The 23,267-nt window shown below is 37.4% G+C and overlaps 1 protein-coding gene across 1 annotated transcript in view; it reads right to left on the reverse strand.

Moving 5' to 3' along the window:
* Positions 1-23,267, reverse strand: part of LOC101743610 (GTP-binding protein REM 1) — a 136,116-nt gene that overhangs the window by 23,548 nt on the left and 89,301 nt on the right. Inside the window, exon 2 of the mRNA XM_012695001.4 lies at positions 10,786-11,001. Within this exon, the coding sequence (XP_012550455.1) occupies positions 10,786-11,001 (216 nt within the window). The remainder of the gene's footprint in view (positions 1-10,785; positions 11,002-23,267) is intronic.

Here is a 23,267-nt window from a genome sequence, read left to right on the forward strand (position 1 = left end):
CAAACTGCTAGTTTAGGAGTTGTTCACCTTAAAGTGTCCGTAGTTCAAGGCTTTTTTTATTGCTTGCACTGGTGAATGATCCACCTGGTATTAAATGGTCACCAGAGCTCATAGACACCAACATGTAAAAGGCACCACTCAGCTTGAGAGGTGTAAGTTTTAGTTTTAGACAAAGGCTCTAGCACAGCGGCACAGCTTCAAAAATTTTTTTTATTGCCTTTGTAGGCAGACGAGCATAGGGCCCACCGGATGGTAAGTGGTTACCGTAGCCCATGGACTTCAGCAATACCAGGAGCAGAGCCAAGCCACTGCCTACCGCTTAATACTCTCCACAAGCCCCGTTTGAAGAAGGACATGTCATAGCGCTCGGGAAACACCGTGGAGGGGAGCTCATTTCATAGCCGTATGGTACGTAGCAAAAAATACCTCTGGAAACGCACTGTGGATGACCGCAGTGGCTCCAGGTAGTATGGATGAACTCTACTCCGGTGGCGGGCGGTGCGATGGTAAAAACGAGACGTTGGTATAATCTCGAACAATTCCTCAGAGCACTCCCCATGGAACGTGCGGTACAAAATACAGAGGGAACCGAAGTCCCTCCGCAGACCCAGAGGTTCCAAACGATCCGTGAGAATGGGATTCTAGATTACATAACACAAAGCTGATAGCTTGCTGTAGCATGCGATCCATAATTATCGCGCCATGACCGGCGTTGTGTGATCGACCCTCGCAGTCACGCTCGGGGTACGAACAACGAAGGGTTCTCATGATATTCTCATTATGAGTTTTTTTAATATGTAACTTAGGACGCTGTTATTGTAGGAACTTTCTTTCATTGCCATTTAATTAATATTATTTGAAAACTAATCGACTAGGCGAATAAGTTCATCATTAAATGCCTATACAGAAAATAAGGTTAGTTGACTTCCCACGTGACCCCGTACGGCACTGCCAACGTGACAAATCGAATTAAGCTTTAACGTATAAACTGTAGAAGGTTCTGGAGCCAAATCAAGACGCTACTAATTTAGCGGAAAAGGAAATAATCGTTTATGAATTCGTGTCTCTTCTATTTTTAAAAACTAAGCGTATAGCGTAACGTAAAAAACAACGGTTTGCTGTTATTTACAATGAACTCATCATTATTATCCTGCCCTTCTCCCAGTCACCTGGGGTCGGCGCAACATGTTTTCTCCTTCCATACTCTTTTATCATATACCATTTCTTCGCTTGCTCCCCTCTTACCGATATCGTCTTTCACGAAATCCATCCATTACTTCTTGGGTCTACTTCTTCCTCTATATCTTTCCACATTCATAGTTAACACTCTCTTACCAACCTCATTTTCATTTCGTCTCATCACATGTCTATACCATCCCAAACGCGCACTTCTCAGCTTCTCTGTCACAGGTGCCACTTTCAGACTTCCTCTAACATATTCATTTCGTATTCTATCCATTCTCGTTACTCCACACATTCATCGCAATATTTGCATCTCTGCTGCATGCAATCGCCTTTCATCCGTTATATATTTATTTCGTCCGTTATATATTTCATACGTGTTATTAACAATGAACTATTGGTTGGAATTGTTTGGTTGTTTCTGAAAGTAGTCTATACTAATATTATAAAGAGGAAAGATTTGTTTGTTTGTTTGTTTCGAATAGGCTCCGAAACTACTGGACGGATTTGAAAAATTCTTTTTCCATTAGAAGCCGACATTGTCCCTGATGAACATAGGCTACTTTTTTTATTTTATTTTTTTGGTTTCATGTGTGTTTTAATGTTTCCGAAGCGAAGCGAGGGCGGGTCGCTAGTTAATAATATGTCGAATTTTAATGCTTTTGGTGAAATAATTTATAGGATTCCGGTACGCGTGTAGCACTCGTTATGTAAAGATTTCATTGAAACTTCAATCTCTAGTCTCAAAGTCACAAATAATTATCGAGCACCAAATGTATTCACATAGTAGGAGCTTCCGATGCTGTCACGATAACCATTTGTCACGTAACAAACTAGACCTACACGCGGGCTACAGCGACGTGTCATTTATTTGCCTTAACGCCTAATCGTGATTCCGTTTATTAACTACCCCTGTTTGAGTAATGGCTGCCTACAGTTATTATGTCGGAATTACACGTATTTCGATTCTGTTGAATAGCCTTTAATGTAAATCATATTATTGTACAATATAATCAGTAGCTTAGAGTAGATAAGGCAGTTTTTTTTTTTAAGTGTTAATTGTTCACTTTCAAATATCGACATTCTTTATATTGTAATGTTATAGCGTTCGACTAAATTAAATAAGATTAAGATAGCCATAATTACTTTTTTTTTGTACAGGAGAAAATCACCGGATCCGGAAGTTGAACCTCACCAAAAACTCCTGCCGCTCACAGCCGGCGCTTGACTCCGGACCGGGCTGGAGTCTAGTCGGGGCCATTGAGACGGGGGGACAGGGTTGACGTATAGCATATTACATCCATACCGCCGTCATCCAAACGCCGGCGTCCGCGACACAACCACTGGTTCCCTCGGTCGGGGGGCCGGGAGCGTCGGGGGAACGCGGTGTACCATCACCCAGCTTCCTATCACGGGCGATCGGGCTCTCCACACCACCCCACGCCTGGATCCCTCCCCGCACAAAGTGGGTGGAGCCCGAAGCTTTTAGGAGGCCGGATGAGACCCCGGCCCCGATCCCCTGCTTGGCGGCGGCGGATTTCTGCGTAGTTAGGAGAGCTTTGCCTCACTTTTGCACTCATTTTCATGGTGCACTCGCAGAAGTGATAATGGTTCACTCGTAGAAGATTACTAGTGGTAGGCAGCGGCTTGGCTCTGCCCCTGGCATTGCTGAAGTCCATGGGCGACGGTAACCACTCACCATCAGGTGGGCCGTATGCTCGTCTGCCTACAAGGGCAATAAAAAAAAAAAACCTCCTGTGAATCCACACAGGTGTTTCTGCCGTGAAGCAGTAGTGCGCATCGGTTTGAAGTGTGGGGCAGCTGCAGCTCTTAACCTAATGCGGGTGGCGGCATTTATGTTGTAGTTTTCTATGGGCTCCAGTAACCACTTAGCATCGAATGGGATGTGAGCTCGTCCACCCATATAAGCAAAAAAAAAAATAAGAAGTTGAATCATTACTATGTAATCGATTTTAAGTTTTTTTTTTTAAATATTCAATAAAGTATTGTTACAATCTACAAACAGATATCACGCGAATTGTAAAAGTAAAATGGTGTTTAACATTCATAACCTTGTCTTACGCAGGATCTGCATTAAGTAAGGATATGGCCTTTTATTTGAAAATTAATGTGGGATAATTTTAACAGAAATTTAGTTGAAGCAAAATGAATTAGATATTCAATACAGAGCCATCAATCGAGCTAATATAAATCTCAGAAAGTAAAAAGTGCTTATAAAAACGTTAAATACAGAAGAAATCGGCCTTTGAGTTGCTGAAGAGTTCGGCCGCAAGTAAATTAGAAAAAAGTAAAAGAGTTTTAGGGTTGTGACGTTTGTCTGTATCTGTCGATAAAAATATAAAATTGCACATTGACTATATCGGAAAAGAGTAATTAGCGAATTATAATAAAAAATATTGATGGATAATTTGTCAAACTTCTATTTATATAAAACCTTCATTATTTTAGGAGGTGTAATGGCAAAGACGAGATTTTTCACCGAGCGGGTGATTTTGCTCGGTAGACCGACGGTCCGAATTGTTGTTCGGAGATTGTATCTGTGCAAGCTTATCTTGAAAATGTCGTAAGCGAGATTCAGGCATCTGTCAAATATCTTGTGTTCTACGATGGCTGCCCGCCACATAGATATCAAACGTTTCTTGTTCCGTCGGTAGTTGGAAAAAAAACAGAATTTTCCTGTGGGAATCCGCAGACGTATAACTTCTGTGGAAAAAGGTCAAATCGCATTTGCTCCGGTTATTACGTAACTTTATCATTCGCCCAAAATTGCCCTCAGCTGGACACGTTTTCTTAGTTAGTATTTTTCTAGAAATTTTCCTTCTGTCATCCATCGCTATTTGGGGTGAAGGAAACTTCATTAGTCACCCGTGTGTATGATTAATTATTTTACTTTACGTATTAATACGTGAAGCAAAAACTTTGTACTCCTTTTTACGAAAATATTGCGGACGAGGAGTATGAAATTTCCCACACTTATAGAGAATACAGAGGACTGCATTTTTTTTTTTTTTTTTAAATTGTGCATTAATAATACATTAAATCAATAAAAAAAACATTACACACACTACCATTGTATTTGACACACACACATATACCTATATATCTAGATACTCTTTATTTACTGTCTTTTGTTATTGCTTATCAAATCAATCAAATCAAATCAAAAAAATTTTATTCAACATAAATGAAAGTACATACTTGTTGAACGTCAAAAGAACTACAACTTAAAGTCTGTAGTCAAATTGAGAATAGGTTAATATTGTTTATCTTTAATATTATTTATCTATAGTGTAGTCTTGGCAAAATATGTGATTATCAAAGTATATATAAGTCTTTGATAAGAGTAAAGTAAAGTAAGTCTTTGATAACAGAATCATAATAATGTTCCAACTTATACATAATTTCAATTAGTTATTTTATTAATTAACTAGTAAATTTATTAAGGCTTCCAGGTATCGATAAAAGTTACACAGCTCTTCGGTGATGAAGTCAATTATCTTTCCATCAAAACTTTGCATCCCAAGAGGCCGGCCGCCGTTTAGGCATGGATCTCAAGAGAAAAAAGTAAACAACCGATGTGGATCGGATATCTGCGGGATGTTGATTGAATTTTCCGCTGTTGACATCATGTGTATGCGGTGTGGCTACGAATACAGCGTAAATAAGCTTGTTCGCTCATTTTGTCGTCAGGTTCACGTCAATCTTGATGTTAAATTGTGACTGAAGCACATCACAAATTTTATCGGGCTTTGCAACAACAAAATTATGCATTACGCTGTTATCAACATCAAAACTAAGCTATAACATGGCATTTATTAATAACAAAATGTTCAATAAACTACCAGACGCAGCGTTCACTTAATTCACTTTAGTCGCTTGCTTTTTATGTTCTCAAACGACGTACGTTGACCAAAACCATCAGAGAGTTTTACGCACCAGTTATTTTGTGTTTAATTTAGGTGATTCGTAGCGTAGCAGCTGAGAAACGTATAATTTATTGTGAATGTCGAGATCGAGATAGTAATTTTTTACTTAAATATGGAGATCGTCATATATCGGTAGCTTTATTTTCACAACTTTTTTTTTTTATTTTTTTTTATTGCCTTTATAGGCAGACGAGCATACGGACCACCTGATGGTAAGTAGTTACCGTCGCCCATGGACTTCAGCAATGCCAGGGGAAGAGCCAAGCCGCTACCTACCATTAAGTACTCCCCGCAAGCCTCGTTTGAAAAGCGACATGTCATAGTGCCCTTTTAGCGTTTCTGGCTCTCATAGCATTTTTTACTCATATCTTTTATCGAATTCTAACAAATACTCTTGAGATATAATAATGTACAATTTTAAAGCTTCCGTGGTCTCAGTTAGTTCAGTGGCCCCACTATCTCTCGGGGCGCGTATATTGGCTGTCAGTAACATTGGATAACATTAATGGTTTCTTTTGTTACACTTAGTACAGCCAAGATAACTGGATTGACCCCGAAACGGCTTCTGAAGCATACAAAATTTGATTATATATATTTTTTTACATGTTGAATCATCTTAGATATGGTAGGAAGGCATCTTCTGGGCCCGTATAGGTAGGTACCCTACCTTTTTATACCGCAAATCAGTAAGCCGGTATGAAGGGTGGAGTAGCCGTTGTATAATAGAACTGTGGCTTTGAATTCATGTCTCAAGGGGAACCGCGGTATTTAAGTTGTTGATGTGTTTGGGTTGCGGTAAAAGCTTAATACCAGATGGACTTTCCTTTGTCGTATCACTCATGTCAGAGCGGTCGTGGTCGTCACTCGGCATCATTGCTGTGGGCAGATGTTATGCGCCTCACGAGTTTTTCGCCACTCCTCCCGGTTTATGGTGAGCCTGGTACACTCATGCAAACAGCCACCAACTGCCGACTTGATCTGGTCGGTCCATCGCATGGGCACTCTTCCACGCGGTCTGGTGCTTTCAACTTTGCCCTGAACGACAAGAAATGACTCCATAGAGCATGGAGTCATCTCCTCGCCGGGAAGATGATGTACCAGATGGGCTTAGAGTTCGTTTATACACGCAGATCTTAAATTTGGTTCACGAAGCCTAAAATTAAGCACGATTTCTGAAGTCTACTTAAAATAAGGAATAGACACGACATTCGTACTTTTGAGTAATTAAGAGTAATTTTGAGATCAACAGCGATATTGCAGTAATCAAACGAAATAATTTCGAGTAGCAATACAAGTCTCTAATTGAAGTGAAAGCTCGAGGGAGCTTTTGAATTTATAAAATTCACAGTTCAACGGAGCTTTGAGCGAAATTAACGCTATTTCAACTAATTAACAAGCCAACGAAGTGTAGATTAAGTGCGAGCTAACGTTCATTCAATTTTGAATATTCACTTTAAAAATTTCCCTTAAACGAAATTTGTAATTATTAGCATTAATCCTGGATGGAACCCGGAGTGCGAATAAAGTTAGCGTGTTTCATTTATACATCTGACACCCAAAAGTATGCATATCTATTTTTTATTGTACAAGCAAAATAATAGAACGATATACAAAATTTAATGGTGTATATATATTTCATTTGAGGACACATATTTAATGTATCGCACACAAACATCGAATTCGCCCAACGACCATAAGTCCTAATTTACATAGATTCACTGACTGGCAATAGTAACGCTAACCTATCACTGAGTTGGCGTAATGTAAATGTTTTTCCATTTCAGTTCGACGTTGTTTACTACCTGGATCCAGTTCAATGTCAGGATTATTTGTGTGAGTCCCATTTCGCCAGCGTCACCCGCATTTCTCATATGAACGCCAAGACCATTTCTAGCATAACCGTACTTGTTGAACTCGGCAAAGATTTCGACGTGCTACCTAACTTAAATATCAGCCCGCTGAGTTTCTCGCCGGATCTTCTCAGCGGGTTGCGATTCCGATCCAGTAGTAGATTAATTCGCGAAGCAGTTACTTTTGAGTTGTTAGGTCTCCTTTGGAGACGCTCGGGTAGCTGTTAGCAAATCCCATCCGTCCTGACTGAGCTCTTGTTCGCCCAACTGTTCTGGTGAAACTGGATAGGCCAGTAATCACCCAATCATGAAAAAAAACTATGTGTAGCAACTGTTGCTCGTACACAATCACTGGTAAACGTTCTTAGTTTCTACTTATAAATTCGACTATGTAGTTTAGTAGCATTTCCACATGTCACTTACGCAATGACATATCATGCCATGTCATGTACAGACAAGACAGACAGATTGGTCAGCGGCATACACTGTAGTACTACAGCGTATTCATTTATTGATCCAATCCGCGTATTTGGCGGTAACGTCTAAGATAATTGTAAGCTCGGATTGGCAGATACTACTAGTCTCAATTAATTCTGCCGCGAAGTAATTTTGAGTTCGGTTCTGAACGGTAGAGTGGTCATAGTACAATGGTATAGTTATTCTCGAGTCATCACTGAAGAAAAGCGGCGACATCCAGTCAGTGTTCATCTTTGGCGTTCGGAAACCATTTAATGTCAGATGAGCCGTGATCTCGTGTGTAATCGTCTACAGCAGCAAAAGAATCAAATTAGTGATACTTGATTTAAGGTGTTATTAATATGTGTTCTAAATCTTTAATATAGTATTGAATGATACCAAAAAACAAACGTGGAAAGAAATACATGTAAAGAAAAAACCTTTATTATGTATTTGAAACTCTTTAGTTTTTAAAAAGGATTTTTCTTCAGTGTCATTCGGTGTCATGATGTCTGTCGTTGAAAAAAAAAAGAGTTCAGTTTTTGTATAGTTTATTAATACTGTTTACCGTTTAATTTTAATGTTTAATTTTAAAAGAGATTAAGATCTTTAAATGTTGTTTTGTTATTATATCACAGAAAACACAATAATTAAGTCTTTTATTGTTTATTCATTCTGAAATACTCCATATAGGTATATATTTGCTAGTCTTACTCGTTTGTGAGGCAACGGGATTATAAGCCTAACAGTCAATTTAGGGTTACATTATTTATTTATGAGGAAGCTTTTCTCGTTGCTTACCTCTGACACCCGTCATATTTTTTCAACGCGGCTTAACACGCGAAGATTAAAACATTCTAGAATTATTCTCGTTGGAAATTTTGTATTGGGCCTGAAATGTTACTGCCAGGGCTGTCTCCCCATTAATAATAGTGAATACAGATTTTCATTGTTGCTAATATTGATTTGAGCTCACGGCTACTAATGCTAACTCGCTTCCATACTCTGTGTTTATCACAATGTGAATTGCGTCAAACGCCTTTGTCCAAATCTCAATTGTATTTTAGAACAGCTGTTCTTCCTTCCAACTAGAATGCAAGGCTATTAAAATACTTTAAGTGGGTTAAAAAATTAGAACTCTATAAAATTAATTAAGGAGTATCCTATCTATCTCTCTGCAGTAGACTATCTACTATCTCCTATTTTCTTACTAACATAACTTCTCTTCTTGTTAATAATTATCAGCACAGATTATATGAGCCCACACGAGCTGGCAATATAACCCAGCTCATTTCTACGTTAAGCAATAATGTATTCCACTTTGAATTCTGTATTATTATTTGGATGCAAATGGGGATATTCATTTCAGAGCTGCACAAACTACTATTGAAACAGAATTATAAAAAGAACGACCATTCCGCGTCCATGGATCCGTTAAATGGCTGCCAGCAAAAGTCATTACGCCTCACAAAAGGTGTTGAAAAAAAACTGTCGCTTTTAACTCGATTTTCATCCTATCGAAGAGTCAAATGTACGTAATCGTATTGCATAGTGATCGAGGAATAAGTAATACGTACAGTTCACTATATAAAGCGGGTTCTATTGAATGGAAAGATTTATTTTGAATTATTTATCACGAATAGTTTAATAGAAATTTTAGAGTCTGAGGATACCAATACTAGACAATTTGGCCCGATGAGGGTTTTTTTTGTCAACGAAAAGCATTTAGTCGAATTTCTTCTAATTTACTGTTTCAAAGACAATTTGTCAATTATGCACATTGTAGCTCATCAGATATCTGTGTAAGATATGTCCTAATTTGGTCACATTACCAGGGTGTTCGTGTCAATTAGACCCTAGAAACCGCAAGGGTAAAGGAACACAATCAAAGGATCACAAAGAACCTCAGAATTAGATAAATAAGTTCAAAGACAGACTCTACGCTGGATAGAGCATAGATGTACCACATTAAAGCTGATGATGAGGCATTTCACGTAAATTGGCTTTCTAATAACAATGGCGTAAAACTGGCCAGATGCTAACGCTGTGCAGAAGTCTCTACCTTCAGCAATGATAAGTTCTACAAAACAAAATCGTTTACTGTTAAGAAAATTTTAAATAATACTATTATCAGAGTTTGACTAAAGTTATTAATATTACATTCAAAGCGCATTGATGAGGAGAGTACCGTAATGCGTGAGACCTGAGAACTTTATTTAGGTAATGCGGTAGAAATAGGAAGGCTCGAATCAACAGAAATCATTCTGAATCTGTCGTCTTTATGAATAAGTATAAGTATAAGGATAAGTATACGCTCCAAACTACCGATATAATAAAGTTTCTCGATAGATCCAAACGCACCAAACGGCGTAAGCTAGAGTGATGGGTTCAAGGAAATTGAATGCATAGTGAATGTGATTATATTGAAGATTAAACTATTGCAGCTTAACCTTTCAGCTTTAGTTTTAAAAGTTGCTCAATATAAAATAATGTAAGCTAAATTCAGATTAAAACTGAATATTTAACGAAGTTGTTGTCGCTATGAAATACGATTAGTTTGCTGTGTCGCTAAGCCGAGATTGTTTGTTGCTTTTTAGGCTTTATCTTGATTAGTGACAATGTTAATCTTCGATGATAATGTTATAATAAATTTCTTAGGCTGTTTTAAAATAATATTTTGAGAAGGATTAATCTTTTAATTAAAAAGACTAAATATTGATGTTTTACATAAACTAGTCGAGAAAATGAAGAGTCCAAAATTTTTATTTTATGGTTGATATGAATTTTAAACAGGTTTTATCATGAAGATGGAAAATGGAGGAATGGATTTGAAATTTAAAAAAAACTGACTAGTAAGCAGTTAAAAAACTGTGGCCTTTCGAAATTCACATACAAATTTTGGAATTTCTTTTTAGTCCTTTAATTTTTTCCGCTAGTGCATTAAAATACTTTCTTAATTTAGTTTGTATTATATAAAATGGCGTAGGAAAAACAATCATACACATAATATCAACAATTTATGTCTAGTGAGCAGAAGAAAAACAAAAATGTTCTGAGCAAGTGTTGAGAACATTTATAAGGGTAGGGTATTTCGAAGTGTCAGGTAAGATGTAACAATTTTTTGCTAAAAGCTTTACAGCAAAACTGCGATTAATCATAGCAAAACCGGCCATATTGGATATTTTGAGTCGAATTTAGTTGAATCCACACAGTATCAGAATACGATAGCTATTCCATAAGCTATACTAGCTACTATATACTAGCTACTATATACTAGCTATACCATACTAGTTACTTTACAGTATATTCAAAGTTGGCGATAGATAAACGTGCTTTACAGATTCACTTACCCCTTTGCCTATCGTAGGCATTGATACACTCGGTGGTCTGAAATTGGCTGATTAGGGCGGTTTTCCCAACGCCGGGCGCTCCGATCATGGCCACTCGATGACAGGCTACCGGTCGTCGTTCTTCGGATTCCGGAGCTGCTTGAGCTGGCGAGGATGGAGCTAAGCTGCCAGACCGTGAGCGACGTCGCCGGAATGAATCACCACGATTCACGATTCCTGTAACAAAGAGAGAGATTGTAGTTTGTCATTTGGTCTAGACTTTGATATATGATTGTCATGTTGTAGCGTGCAACACTCGGGTGTCATCGGGCGCGATCGGAGTTTCCCGAACGCGCAGATGTCCCGTGACGTCATGCAACAAAATTCGCGCGCGTCGATTTATGTTGAATGTAAAAATGTAATTTTAGTTTTAATTTGTATCTTGTAGTGCCTAGCGTTATTTACCCTTTTTTTTAGTTTAAATTTTAATATTGTACACATTAAATATATTGTTAAAATGGTGGATTTTAATGGTGTGTTTGACATTTTTATGTTCGGAGTGAAAATATCCCGCGAATACGAGGGACAAATAAAAAACCACAATGTCTTTGAACTTTGATTTGATTTACGTATACTTTTATACCTACTTGGTTTTTTATTTCACATATGGGTGGATGAACTCACGGCTTACCTGGTGTTGGAGCCCATAGATATTTATAACGTAAATGCCACCACCCACCTTGAATCATGAGTTCTAAGTTCTCACTTTTAACAGTACAACGGCTGCCCCCCCCCCCCCCCCTTCAAACCGAAACGCAATTACTGCTTCACAGCAGAAATAAGTAGAGGTCCTACCATCATTCAAATAACAATAAAATGAATAAAATTGGTTTGCCCCTTTTCTGATTCAATTGTAACTTCGATCACTGATCTCAAGGCAATTATTATTTTATCTTAAAGCGGTATTTATGTTGTAGTTAGTGTCTGGATTCTGGTAGTTGCTCGTTTGCCCACTTAAGGGTACTTTTAGTTTTAAACAGATTCTAAACGCCGTAGCTCTGGCTCAATGTCGTGTGCTACAGACAGAAGGCCTTTTGTACTAATAGGTAGAAGAGCTTATGGCCCATTTCGAGCTTATTGGTTACCGGATCCTATACCTATAGATATATATCACAACTCAAGCCGAAGTCGAAGCCTGAAATGTTTAGTACAATGGCTATCCCACCTTTGAGCTATCGGTACCTATACTTTATCTGTTTTAATGTATCTGACCTGTTAATTTATTTGGCCATTTGACCATTATGAAAGAAAAGGTCAAGAACATAAACAGACAGATAATGAATGAGTTCTTTTATGAGAACTTTCACCCACATCGAAGTGGTCGTAAACACAAAGATACCAAGAGGTTTGTGTTTGTCGTTAAATTGGAAAAACCTTAATTTTGTTGATATATACACAGATAGATCTGTTTTTATTTACGAAGAGTCGATTTCAGCGAAAAGTGATATATTAATAATTATTGTAACCCGGTAGTCAAAATTTGACTATAATGAATTTAAATTGTAAGTTTGAACATTAATAAGGGTCTATAGTCAAAGACTATCATAGACCTCTATCTATAGGTAATAACAAATTTCGCCAAGGCTACACTATAGATAAACAATACCTATATATTGTAGACAAACAATATTAAGCCCTTCTCAATTTGGCCACAGACTTTAACAATAAACAAAAGAGTTTATGAGTGTGTGTGTGTGTGTCAAATACGCGGTAGTGTGTTTAATATTCTTTTTATTGATTTTAAGGAAATTTTATGCACAATTTAAAAAAAAATATTAACATTCTGCACTTCTTCTCTATGTTCTCTATAAGTGTGGAAAATTTCATACTCCTCTGTCTGCGCAATTTTCGTAACAAGGGGTACAAAGTTTTTGCTTCACGTATTAATTGATATAATATACATATATGTAGTTATAATTGTGATTTTTTTTGTACTAACAGTAGGCAAATAATATGAAACAGTTAAATCACCTATTTCTGTTGTAGCTTGAATGATTGAACGTTGAATGAATGTGAGAAATCACTATAGAAAAACCCGTTTGCTTTTTGATTCGCCTACACTTCACGCTATTTTTGATTTCATTAAAGTCCGATTAGCTGAAGCGGATTTCTTTTCATTTGTATTCCCAAAGAATGTAAACAATTTTACCTGACTGTTTAATTTAATTGTTTTTCAACTGATCGCGTGTTCGGTTTTTGGCAAGCTCTGTTAATCTACACGGTTTTATGACGTAATTAATATGACGTCATTTGATTCGATTTCATTGAATGAGTGGAGAAGATTCAACTCTAATTTAATATGTTTTATGTATTATTATTAACAAAACAATTATTGCCCATGTAGGCAGACGAGCATACGGCCCACCTGATGGTGACTCGTTACCGTTGCTAATGGACTTCAGCAATGCCAGGACAAGAGCCGAACCGCTGCCTACCGTTAATTACTCTCCACAAGCCTCGTTTGAAAGATTAATATCATCGTGGCTTAACGGTGAAAGCATCTCGTGTTCTATAATCGCACCGAGTGATGCGATCATGGCCCAATCCTGTGGACAGGTTCCGACTAAATACATATCTAATACGATGTCTTCACGAATGACATCCAAGGTGAAGTTTTAAGTTAATGGTGGTGGGACTTCTTGTGAGTCCGCTCGGGTAGGTACCACCACCCTGCTTATTTCAGCCGTGAAGCAGTATTGCGTTTCGGTTTGAAGGGTGGGGCAGCCGTTGTAACTATACTTGAGACCTTAGAACTACTTATATCTCAAGGTGGGTGGCGCATTTACGTTGTAGATGTCTATGGGTTCCGGTAACCACTTAATACCAGGTGGGCTTTGAGCTCGTCCACCCATCTTAGCAATAAAAAAAAAGTTTTTTTATGATTGAGGGATTACTGGTGGCCCGGAGTCGTTTTCAGTTTCACAAGGGCAGGTGGGCCAGCAAGGACTCAGCCAGGAGGGAAAGTTAATAAGTCTTGTCGAACGACATCCAGGTTGAGTACGTATTGATTAATTTATTGTCATATTTGGTATATATAGCCAATTGTATTGTTCATGGCTGGTTTACCCTTCATATCGGAAGGAATGACTTCACGGTAGAAAGCAGGGTAGGTTACGCCCTACGGTCAGTAGATATTTAAAAAAAAAAATTGACGGATTTTATTAGAAAAATAATAATAATTAGGGTTCAGATCCATCTAGAAGCTAAAGCTGCAACGATAAATGTGTTTTAAACAAACAACTGTCATTTTCGTCTTGATTTTAAATAAATGGCACAGAACACATTAAAAGTTTAATGATGTAAGTTTGAGTAATATAGAAGACATATGAATAATATTAGACGTTTGTTACCATTATATGAACTCGGACTGTTATCAGCTTGTAAATATTGTGGAGAATGTTTATTGTTCCATATTTTTACGAGACGATAAAGCCGAGACGTGAGACGATAATATCGTGAACCCTCAAACAACACACACACAGTCGACAAAGGTTGTCATTAAACTTTTATGTTCTCAAGGCTCGTTCTTTGCACTTACGAATTGTTTGAAAGATGACACTTGATTAAATGTGCCTGCGAGAAATAGGTTTCATACTTCAGTGGCGAGAAACCAAAGTTAATTATTACGTGAAGCTTATCTATACTAATATATAAATCTACAGTGGTTTTTACGGATGTTCCGTTATAACTACATGCGATTGACTTGAAACTTGGTATCCATGTAGAAAATACTTAATGGATAGGCTAATATTTATATGAGTGTTGGACTCCTTACACCAGTTGTGGGGGCGTTAATGATGAGAATCTTTGTGGGGGTGAGAAATAATAATGTTAATTTTAAATGCCCAGCGAAGCGGGCTAGTGCGGCTAGTAGATTATAAAATTGAAATACGTACGTATAATTGTATGAACAATGTCAATTGAATGTGATCAAGAATTTTACGTCTTAAATTATACTACAACAAACACATTAACTAGAGTTGATTCTTTTTATTTTCTAAGTAACTCCGACGCTGATTACAGTAAGGTTCACAAACAATTTAATCCAAAAAAAATCCTACCTAACCTTTGGTAGTGTAAGTGGTTATTTCAAATTCGCGCGGACGGGTAGGTGAGCTCAAAGGCTCAACCTGAGAGAATTGCTAACACTAGTCCTAGCAAGAACAGTGCTTCGCTGAATCTACTACCGGATCGGAATCGCAACCCATTGAGAATATCCGACGAAATTCAACATTTCCGGAATATTGCAGGTACTCCTTGGAATTACGGCGCCACGAAAAATAGGTCCTTCTGCACAGTCAACTCATTAACCGGTCTTTTCAATTCACTGAATTGGACTAAATTCAATTCACTTCGTTCGGACACTGGCCGCGGTAACTACTTCAAATTAACTGTGGAGTTATATTATTATTGAAAGACTCGTTGGTGCAGTAGTTAGCGGCGCTGACTGTTGCGCCGAGGGTCGTGGGTTCGATTCCCACAGCGGGCAAACATTGTGTGATGAACAGGTTTATTTGCTCTTTATCTGGGAGCTTATTATCTGTATATGTATATAAGTGGAAAGATCGGTACTTTTTGGTCAATTCATACTGGCACACTAATTTTATTTTAAAATAAGAAAATATGAATTGCAATCATTAATAATTAATTGACATGACGATGTTACGAATAGTTTTTTTTTTTTTTTTTATAAAAAGATTTTGTTAACAAACTAAATATCCACTAGATTTCGCCATACCATCTCACATAATATATTTAAACGTATATAAGGATATTTGTTAGTATCTGGTATAATACAGGGAATAATTAAATTAGGACTGGATGACTATGGACTGGGTGATTTGTTTCCAGTTGTTATTATTATTATTGAAGGTAAACTAACTTTATTAAAAACAACACTAAGAATATTGAGTCTGCATTAAAACCGAGCTTCCCGAATAACGTAGTTTGAAGCCCTAAAGGCCAGAATTAGCACGCACGTAAACACAGTTGTGAGTCGGTATACATCTTGTGTTTTACGTCATCTCCTATGGGCTGCGCGACGCTCTGTATAAATGAGTCAACAAATTCACGATACATTAGATTCATTTTGGTGCTTTGAAAATTCGATATTCCGTTTGGTATAGATTCGTTAGACGTTGGATTTTAAAAAGTTTTAAGTTTTACAATAGATTTTCTATTAAGCTGGAAAATCAAGTTTATCTCAAGTTTTTAAGTGTTAAACAACTTAAAGCGTCGGATATTAAGAATGAACTAGTGGTTCCGCAGTAGTCGAAATTCGACCGTAATTAATTAAAATTATACGTTTGAACATTATTACGGTTCTATTGTCAAAGACTATTTATTATACTTCTATAATCACAGATTTCGCCAAGACTACACTTTAGACAAATATCAACAAAGACAAACAATATTTAATCTATTCTCAATTTGACCATAGACTTTGTGCAATAAGAAATGTTTGACAATAAACAAAAATAGTATGCATGCGTGTGTGTCTCAAATACATGGTAGGGTGTGTAAAGTTTTCTTTATTAATTTAATGTATCTTTTATGCATTATTTAAAAAAAAATATTAGCTTTGTGCACTCCTTCTCTATATTCTCTATAAGTTTGGGAAATTACATACTCCTCCGTCCATGCAATTTTCGTAAAAAGGGATACAAAGTTTTTGCTTCACGTATTAATATATAGATAAAACATTAAGATAAGTTTCGAAAGAGTTTCATGGAACTTTTAATTTGTGTTGCTTCGATTTAAACTAAAACTGACCTAATTTACAGTATGTTTGAGGATTTTTAGACCTCATGTCATGAAATGAACATATTACAGCGATTTTTCGTTTCGCATCAAAATGAAGAAGGCATTTTCCACTCAAGCAGTAGTAATGTAAACAGTAAAGTAAGAGCTGTCCTAGTCATCGCATCGGAAAGGTATTTGTGGTCCGTGAATATAGACACAGCGATAGTAGGGGTTGGCTTCTGTTTGGTTAGCAAAGTTATAGGATATAGTATAGATAAATATAGTCTATAATATAGAGTATAGTATAGGTTATTGCTCTCTGCGGACGCTTTAGTACGACTTTTCATTATGTATCATAACCTTCCTCCTTGCAATGGCACCTTAATTTCTTTTTATCAGTTTATTTTATTAACTGGAGTTGAAAATTTGGTTGAAGTTAAACAAAGAAGAGATGAAAAAGAAAAAAAAAAGACCTTAAATTCGTTTTAATAGCGCGGTATTGGTCCTAGGAGGACCTCAGTACAATGCACAATGACCACAGTAGAGATTCTATTTGAGTGGGCCATATTATGTACATGGAAGAAACGAGAATTACGTTGAAAGTTCATGTAGCTTCCACTCCGATAAAGATCGGAAGCTCTACGCTTGAAGTTGTTGACGAGTATATTTAACTTGTCAACTGGGCAAATTGGGCAGACTGACCTGCTAGGTTTTTTTTTTCGTGCCGGGGGCCGAACTTCCTACGAGGTCCCCGCGCCTAGAGGGCGCGCGGGTTATGTGAGACTCAATGATCTGCAGGCGTTGAAAGCAGACCACGGGCCCAAGGATTTTAGGGCCCACCCACTAAACGACTCCCCTGCACTCTTACACCCGACGTCCGATCTCCGTCCGGGATCAGAACCGGCTAGGTATGTCTTTACTCGAAAAAGAGGTCACTCATCGAATTCGTCTCGGATGGGCAGCGTTAGGAAAGCTACGTAGACTCTTCGCATCATATATACCACAATATCTCAAAACGAACGTCTTTGACTGGTGTACCTTACCAGTGATATTATATGGGACTGAGACGTAGTCACCCACAATGGGCTTTATCAGAAGACCCAAGGTCACCCAAAGAGTAAGCCATAGAGCTATGCTCGAATTTTCCTTGCGAGCTCAAATTAGAATTGACGAGAAGAGAAAAACTATGGTAACCAACATTAGCCCTCATTGCTTGTAGAACAATTGGCTTCTGGGGCCAAAAAGTACTCGAGTGGCGACCGCGTACCGGACGACGTAGCGTGGGAGACCTATGTCTACTAGGGGATGTCAGTGAGCTGAAATATAGCGCGGTATGTTAATTTTTTTTAATAAATCTTATAGTTGCAGGAGCGGCTTCTTTTTTCGATCTTCAATTATCAAAAGTAAAATATACCAGACATCTCATACGACAGGCATCGGTAAGTCTTAATTTCCATATTTTTGAACGTTGTTATTTGAATCCCTACAAATCAGACACACCTTTAACGATTCTCGCAACATGCCGAATATAACATCGGCTGACGTTGATCCTATTGTGGTTACGGTCTGTGACGTCAAAGGATAAAGCGAAGCGTGTTTGAACAACTTTACAGCTTTAAAACTACGCTGTGGCCGGTTTTCATATTCTCAATACGTTGTAAGTGCACAAAAGACATGGTTCCGTCCCATTAAAAAAACCCTTAAAGTACTACGTTAAATGTTCATGAAATTTTTGTGTTGAATTATTTATAGCAATATTGCTCAATTCCATGCCCGCGGGTTAAACTGTGGCTCGCGCAAAAACTTTATATTGCCTACGAAATTTCATTAAAAAAACATACATATAATTAGTGACGCGTTGTTACAATCAGTTGTTTTAGATCAACATTTATTTGTGAGAGTTTTTGTTTCTTTCAAATTATTTACACAAAAAATTCCGCATATAACTTGCCGTACAAGATACGTGCAACGTGTGTGCTTAGTGTGAGTTTTTAACGTTCTCGATAGCGTATAAGTTAACGCAAATTTGTATGCAGTTAGAACAGCGCCTCTAGTAGTAAACGTAGGCGAACGTTCCCACTCCACACAAATTCGGGTTAACTTTTATGCTATTCGAGAACGTTAAAAAGCTCCTACTAAGCTCACTGTTGTTATAGTATTATAGAGCCTGTTCTCGCGAACCATAGACATAATTAAAACTATTGTTACGATGTAATCTCGAATTTTATCCGATCGTCATCATCCAAGCATCGGAAATAATATACAATAAGAAATGCTAGACTAAGCCGTAAAAGTAGTTTTATTTATGCTTAAGAATATCGTTACGGCGTTTCATTACATCGAGACAATATCGAACGAGTCGCGGACGAGTCGTGGCGTTAACTTTCGAAATGACGTGGGTGTAGGGTGACCATTTTGTTTTAAAAAACAAAATCAACGAATTCTTGATGACTTTATTGTGTAATGAATCTTACGTAACGACCATATTGTTCAGGTAGCCGTCCTATAACACGGTTCCACTCAAACACGAAATGATATCCCCAAAATTCTCTTATATCACGGCATTTTGACAAGATTATTGTTTAAAATTATTTAGATAATTACACTATGCACTATGAACACACAATACAAAAATACAAACAGACATAGTTGAGATGTTTCATTCAGAAAAAATACTCGCTTTTTTACACTGGCTTCTAGTGTCTTAAAACATTGTTTCGGACAACAAGGAACTTTCTAGGAATGTGTTATAGGATATACGAGATAGATATATAACCGCGTTATAGCAGAGTCACCTGTATTTCAATGCCTTGGCGGCCTATCCAGTGCAAGACAGCTGTTTGAAGTCTGAAGATTTACAGCGTTGTCGTAATGATATCGATAACACTTTGTACTTACTCAAAAGTCGCTGCCGATGAGTTTTCCTCGGTTGCCTAATTGTTGGCGTGTTCATTTTTCACAACTTCGTGAATACATATAGGGTGTAGTTCCATTTTGCCAATGTTGTTGCTGAACATGGAGTGGAATGTCCTTTCACTAAAACGGTTGTCACCCTATGAATTTAATGTAGAGACAGATAAAATAAATCATGAACAATAGCGCACATCAAAGTGATCGTAATATTTTTTACTGTTGTGACGCAGTTCGACTCTTGTCGAAGACTATCAGCTTGCGTACTAAATGAAGCCTCAGAGTTTTTCTCAGAGATTGTTTGAGTACTGATTTTATTTGTTTTGGAGTCTGCCAAGCATGTATTCTTTCATCGTGGGGTTGGCGAAACGACCAATGTAGGTTGTTGTGCTTAATAGTTTTAATACTTATATTATTATTTGGTTTTTACCGCAGAAGGTATCGCATTGTGCATGTTATTATTACCTTGCAATCATGCAATCAGACTCGAAGCCTGAAAGTAATCTTCTTCTTTTTCTCCACCTTATCCCACAAGGTTGGGTCGGCACAGCGAATTTTTCTATTCCATTCTCCTCTATCAACCGTCATCTCAACACTCACACCTCTTTCTCTCATATCGTCATTCACACACTCCTTCCATGTCTTCTTCGGTCGACCTCTTCTCGATCTACCTTGCACTACCATTTCCATACATCTCCTAGTAGCATGCATCTTCTCTCTACGCATCACATGTCCATACCACGCTAACCGTCCGATCTTTAATTTGTCAATCATCGTGGCTACTTAAACACTTCCTCATATTCATCTGATATAATAATAAAATTCACTAAAAATTGTAAGTAAAATATAAATTGTAAAGGAAAAAAATATATATTTGATTTCTTGTTGATTTCCTACTCATTTTAAACAACAAAACACGTAATTCGATGTTTCGCCCTCGAACAGGAGAAAGGTTAGATAAATCCGTATTTGCTGAGATTTCGACGAAAACGAACCATCCTTAGGGATATAAATGCTTCGTTAAGTACTATTATGGTGACGTTTGAAAATATATGCCAAGAATCGTAAAATAAGAAGTGAAAGGGAATATAAAGCGAAGCGAACGAAACGAAATCTTCTCCTATTTAGATAGAGGGCCATTGTGAGGTTGTATCACCATCTGATTTATTTCTATCGCGAAACAGTCACGACTGGAAGGTACGGCAGTTGCTATTACAGTACAAATTAAACTTAAATTAGACTTAAAGTTTCAACAATTTAGATTGAATTCACGTTTTCTTTTTTGAACTAATACGTCTGCCCGTCTAGATAAATAAATCGAACCCATGTCCTTACGGATCTATCAAATCCATTTACCTTAGCACTAGACGCCTTCAGCTTAAACACTAGGAGCAGATTTAGGGCCCCTGGTTATCGTACTCGTCGAAATTGGAAAATAATTCGACGTGCAATTTAATCCATGCATCAGCCCGCTGAGTTTCTCATCGAATCTTCTCAGCGGGTCGCGATTCCGATCCTGTAGTAGATTCATTCGCGAAGCAGCTGCTCTTGAGTTGTTAGGCATCCTTTGGAGGCACTCGGGCAGCTATTAGCAAATACCACCCCTCCTGGCTGAGCCCAGGCTTGCCCGCCTGTCCCGGTGAAACTGGAAAGGCCTCCGGGCCACCAGTAATCCTTCCTTCTTAAATAAAAACGAACCAGAAATTTATTATTTGCATTATATTAATTGTAAAATCGCTGATCATGTTAAATACTGAATGCTTAATGAAGCGACCGAGATCCATTGGACACCTGTCGACTGCGCTTATCAGCTGGCGGGGCGGATCAAAGGTATCGGAAGCTTTGTACAGCCCTCCCTGTGCTTTGTTCGTAGGGCTGGCACACGCAAACAAACGATGTTTTCAAATAACTTCACAATATATTATTTACTGTATAAGATCCGAATTCTTTAAACAATTAACTGTTGTAGACGATAGTTGTATCAATAGAGTTTGAGGTACGTCGTCAAAATCTATATGGTCTTCTGGTCTATATGGTTCTATGTCTAATCACATTCACGTAGTTTTGTTAATCAGAAAAGGCTGCGTGCTATGACAAATAAACAGCATGGATATGTCTTTAGCGTGATTGAGTACCGAAGAGAGATAGTCATTCAGTTTTTTAATTGATTTCAGCCTTAAAACTAATTTACTATACTAGGAAGGTAAGCAATGAAGTTGGCTTGTGAATTATGGGCTACCAAAGTCAGTACGAAGACAGCAAATTTGCTACCAGCAATGTCTCAAGCTAGGGCAAGCCGCTAAACTTTTCCTGCCCTGACTTGAAATAGAGCCTTGGGCAAATATAAAAATAAAATGAAGTAAATATTTGCACAGCAACCCTACTTCTTTCTCTGTTCCCCCATTGCGGTCTTTCCGCCTCTTCAAAGCGAACACTCACACAATGTACAACTAAACATTTATCAGGGATAGCGTCGCAACCGTCACAGTTCCGTTTTGATATGATTTACTTATTATTCGTAGAACAGAATTAATTAATAGTAACTCAAATGCTTATAAGCACTATTATTGATCACTGTTTTCAGACGTAATTTTAATCTTTTTGCTTACTGCGACGCATCGATTGTATTAATGCAAAAGTGCAATTTTTAATACACAGCGGACAACCGAAAAAGGGTGCGTGTACTTATGTACGCGCGTAAGAAGTTATACTTTATTTTTATTAATTTTTTTTATTTTTTTTATATAAATTTTAATCAATTTGAAAAAAAAAAAAAAAACTATTGAACAACATCCTCAAACACTGTACGCGCGTAAGAAGTTATACTTTATTTTTATTAATTTTTTTTATTTTTTTTATATAAATTTTAATCAATTTGAAAAGAAAAAAAAAATCTATTGAACAACATCCTCAAACACGCATATTGGACATCCCTTTTCTTGAAATCGGAAAGTTCACCTGCGGCTATATTCAGACTCGCCAAGTTACATCGGTCGTATTCTAATGAGCGATTTAGTGGGCAACTTCATTCTGTTAATTTTGTGTCACGGTGCGCGCGCATCGTAAAATTTCACTCTCATAAATTTTTCATAACGCGCCTAAAGAAGTATAACTTCAATAAAAACACAAGATTAAATAAGCATTTAGAGGTTTTTAATCTTGACTTAAATTGTTCTAGAACTATATGTAGTGGTTTACAAGATGAAAAATCAGCAGCGCGACTTTACCTCTGTGCCACCAATTAAAATTAAAGCTTTTCAATCAAATGTACCACGCCTGAATTATTCAGGGAAATGAGTTGATCTAAGATTTGTGTTAGTGCGTAGAGAAAAGGTTTTAGGCAATCGTAGTCAAATATTTTTCTGTCAAATTACAGAATATGATTTAAAGTATTTTTCTTATTGCGTTCGTAAATTAATACAAATATTATCGATGATGTATGCTTTATGAGCTTAAAACGAGACGTGAACAACAACAGATCGAGCTAGTAACGGTGTTAGTTTTAACGCAGGGCCGTTTAGTGAAGTGTTAATTTCTATTTTTAGTAAAACACATTTAATGAATTCGTAAACACTTCGAAAATTTTGCACGAAATTGTTAGTTTTGGAACTTGTCCAATTAGTGAGCTGTGATGTTGCTAAACATAAATAGTGCGTAAAATGTGCGATATTTTGTAATCGATTAATAAAAATGCGGTTTAGTTTTGTTTTTGGACAGACTAGCTTTAGGCAGTAATGCGTTTCGGTTCGAACGATGGGACAGCCGTAGTAACTATACTAAGACCTTAGAAT

Source organism: Bombyx mori, chromosome 11, assembly GCF_030269925.1.
Source record: "Bombyx mori chromosome 11, ASM3026992v2".
Classification (NCBI taxonomy): Eukaryota; Metazoa; Arthropoda; class Insecta; order Lepidoptera; family Bombycidae; genus Bombyx; species Bombyx mori.